The following is a 2,920-nucleotide window of genomic DNA, read 5'->3' on the forward strand; positions in this document are numbered from 1 at the left end:
TACATGTTTGATATGAAAATTATTATAGTATAAAACAAAATATCACTAACTGCAAATTAGATATTAGACATATGCCTATGTATAGCAAACCAGAAGGCCAGTAGTTTCCATTTGTCAAAAAATTTATCATAGGAGAATCAGAATCTTCAGGGACTAACTCATGTCAAGGTTTTCTAATCCCAGATGGGCAGTCCTAAATACAGGTACCCTAAACACATGATAACCACTGAATGAACTCAGTGCATTACATATGTGTGCATTTATAAATGTATGTATATATGTATATGTAACAATAATAAAGAAGAGGAGCAGAAATTGAGAAGGAGTGGGGCAACATGGGGAACTTCGTGAGGAACTGGGATAGGGTGGAAATAATGCAGAGATAATACTCAAGCATGAAATTCTCAAAAAGAAAAAAAATTTTAAAAATGGTCAGGGCTGGAAAGATGGCTCAGTGGTTGAGAGCACTGACTGCTCTTGCAGAGGACCCGGGTTTGATTCCCAGCACCCACATGGTGGCTACAACCCATCCTTAACTCCAGTTCCGGGGGAATCCGAAGCCCTTTTCTGACCTCTGCAGCATTGCACGACACGGGTGTACTCACGTACATGCAGGCCATACACTCGTACACAGAAGATAAAAATCATAAAGTATTTTTAAAAAATGGAAATGTCTTATGTGAATGAAATAAAAGATATCATATTTCTGCTTCTAGAGACAATTAAACCCAAACTAGTATAAGACTTGTACCAGAAGCCAGTACCTGACAATTGCAGTGTAAAGAGTATAAAAATATGGACTTGAGCTAGAAAAATGCCAGTTCTCCACCACATAGTAGCAGAATACCATAGATATATATATTAAGACATTAATAGAAATTTTAATGAAGAATTGCAGCAAGACAGGGAAAGGTTTACAATGGTACAGGCATGTTAAAGGATTGTTCCTGGTTTTGGACACAGAAAAATTTCATTTTCAAAAGAAGAGCTGCTGTTCTTGGTTTTCTTTTTGTTTTAATTCTAAACTGCTAACGAGAAGAAAAACCACATACGGGGCTAGAAAGATGGTTCAGTGGTTAGGCACATGTAATATTCTTCCAGAGGACTTGCGTTGAATTTCCAGCACCCCATCAGGCACCTCACAACCACCTGTAACTCCAGCTCCAGGGAGAGCCAATGCCTCTGAACTCCAAAGGCTCCTGCATTCATGTGCACATACTTACACATGGATACACAGACTCACGCACAATCCAAAAATAAATCTTTTTAAAAAATGCTTTTGAAGTGACTTACAATTATGAGCCAGCAAGATGACTCAGCAAGTAAAAGCACTTACTTGCCTTGCAAACTTAATGACCTGGGCCTAATATCTGGAAGTGCAAGTGCATGCGCGCGCACGCACGCGCGCACACACACACACACACACACACACACACAAGGATGCAGTGGCTCACATGTGTAGTCCCACAACTCCTAAGTCAAAACAGTAGGCATGGATGGTAGCATTGCTTTCATGCTCATGGACCGGGTAGCCTAGAGTGCGCAGTGCTGAGGAAACAGCACACCTGGCCCAACAGTTGAAGGAAAAAGCCACCTCACACCCACACCGTTGCACATGTACACCTGCACTCACACACATCACACATGATGATTAATATATTTCTTAACTCACACATAAAAGTCTGTATTTTCCTAATTATGTAAAGTCTAGATATGACTTGCTCCTATTGTGTGAATCATTTGTTTCTCAGCCATCTTCAGTGTTTCTTGTACATGACATGTATCCTGGGAAATTAAGTTAGCCCTGTACCATGTGACTTTTTCTAATTAGCTTAAGCACATTTAATGAGGAGGAAGTCATGAGGGACAAGGCGTATGGTAATTTATCTAGGGTTAACACCCATCACTATGCAAACTCATTTTTCATTGCACTTTGATGGATTCAAGTTCACTTTTTTCAGTCAAATCAACAAACTGAAAATTGCTACAGCAGCTCTTTTAATTTTTTTGTCATATATATACACATATATCCACATCTTTTCTAGCAATAACACTTCTTGAACATTTTAGTCATCTCTTTGTATTACGATGTTTAATGATGTTTGGTAGGTTTTAGAATGCATCTGTTTTTTCACATAGTAGCATATACTACCAGCAAATTTTGTATTGGACTCCAAGGTACAACATTGCTAAGTTATGAGGTACTGTGAGCTGCAAAGAATGACAAAGACCTGGAAATATTTCTTATTATAAAAGCACATGAAGCTTCCCATCTACCAAGCAGGCATTAAATCAGCTTGCAAGATTCATACTTCTTTATCGTATCTGATTAATTCGATGGGTGTATTGTGTAATTTATTTGAGCAGCACTGTGGAATCGTATCATGTCTTCGGTGATAACATCCACTGGGCAATGTATCTTCAGAGCTTTGAATGAATTGCTCAAGCCCTGTTGATGTTACTCCTGCTGAAAGTAGAGGATAGCGGTGGGAGCAGGCAATTGCTTACACATCCTCCAGGTGTAAAATTTTATGGTTAAGGAGTGTGCAATTGAGAGTCCATCCCTGCAACTCAGCAGCCTCACCTGGCTCCTTCTGCAGCGGCCACTTTCTTCATGCATTTCAAAGGTCACCTTCACTTTTTTGATATCCTAGGAGCCCAGCAGATTGTAGAATTTTAAAAGTGACGGGGAAAAGCATGGCGTAGTACAGAAAGGGAGATGTTCCTTTAGTTCCTGAAGCCCCACAATGTTACAGTCTCTGAATCTGACTGTTTGATGTAACATCTAGGTCATAAGGACAAGAGAGGACATATCCTGTCCTGTCCTTTTTATTTCTTTCAGTTTACACAAAGCGAAGGTGCCTGGTAGCAACGAGCCAGAAAAAGTAGGGCATAAAATGAAGCTGGCTCTTTTTCGGGG

The 2,920-nt window shown here is 39.8% G+C and overlaps 1 protein-coding gene across 1 annotated transcript in view; it reads left to right on the top strand.

Annotated features, from left to right (window-relative positions):
• LOC103726600 (filamin-B-like) overlaps positions 1-2,920 on the top strand; it is a 119,709-nt gene that overhangs the window by 80,269 nt on the left and 36,520 nt on the right. Inside the window, 1 exon segment of the mRNA XM_017795871.1 lies at positions 2,843-2,885. Within this exon segment, the coding sequence (XP_017651360.1) occupies positions 2,843-2,885 (43 nt within the window).

Source organism: Nannospalax galili, unplaced genomic scaffold (genome assembly GCF_000622305.1).
Source record: "Nannospalax galili isolate Female #2095 unplaced genomic scaffold, S.galili_v1.0 scaffold69, whole genome shotgun sequence".
Classification (NCBI taxonomy): domain Eukaryota; kingdom Metazoa; phylum Chordata; class Mammalia; order Rodentia; family Spalacidae; genus Nannospalax; species Nannospalax galili.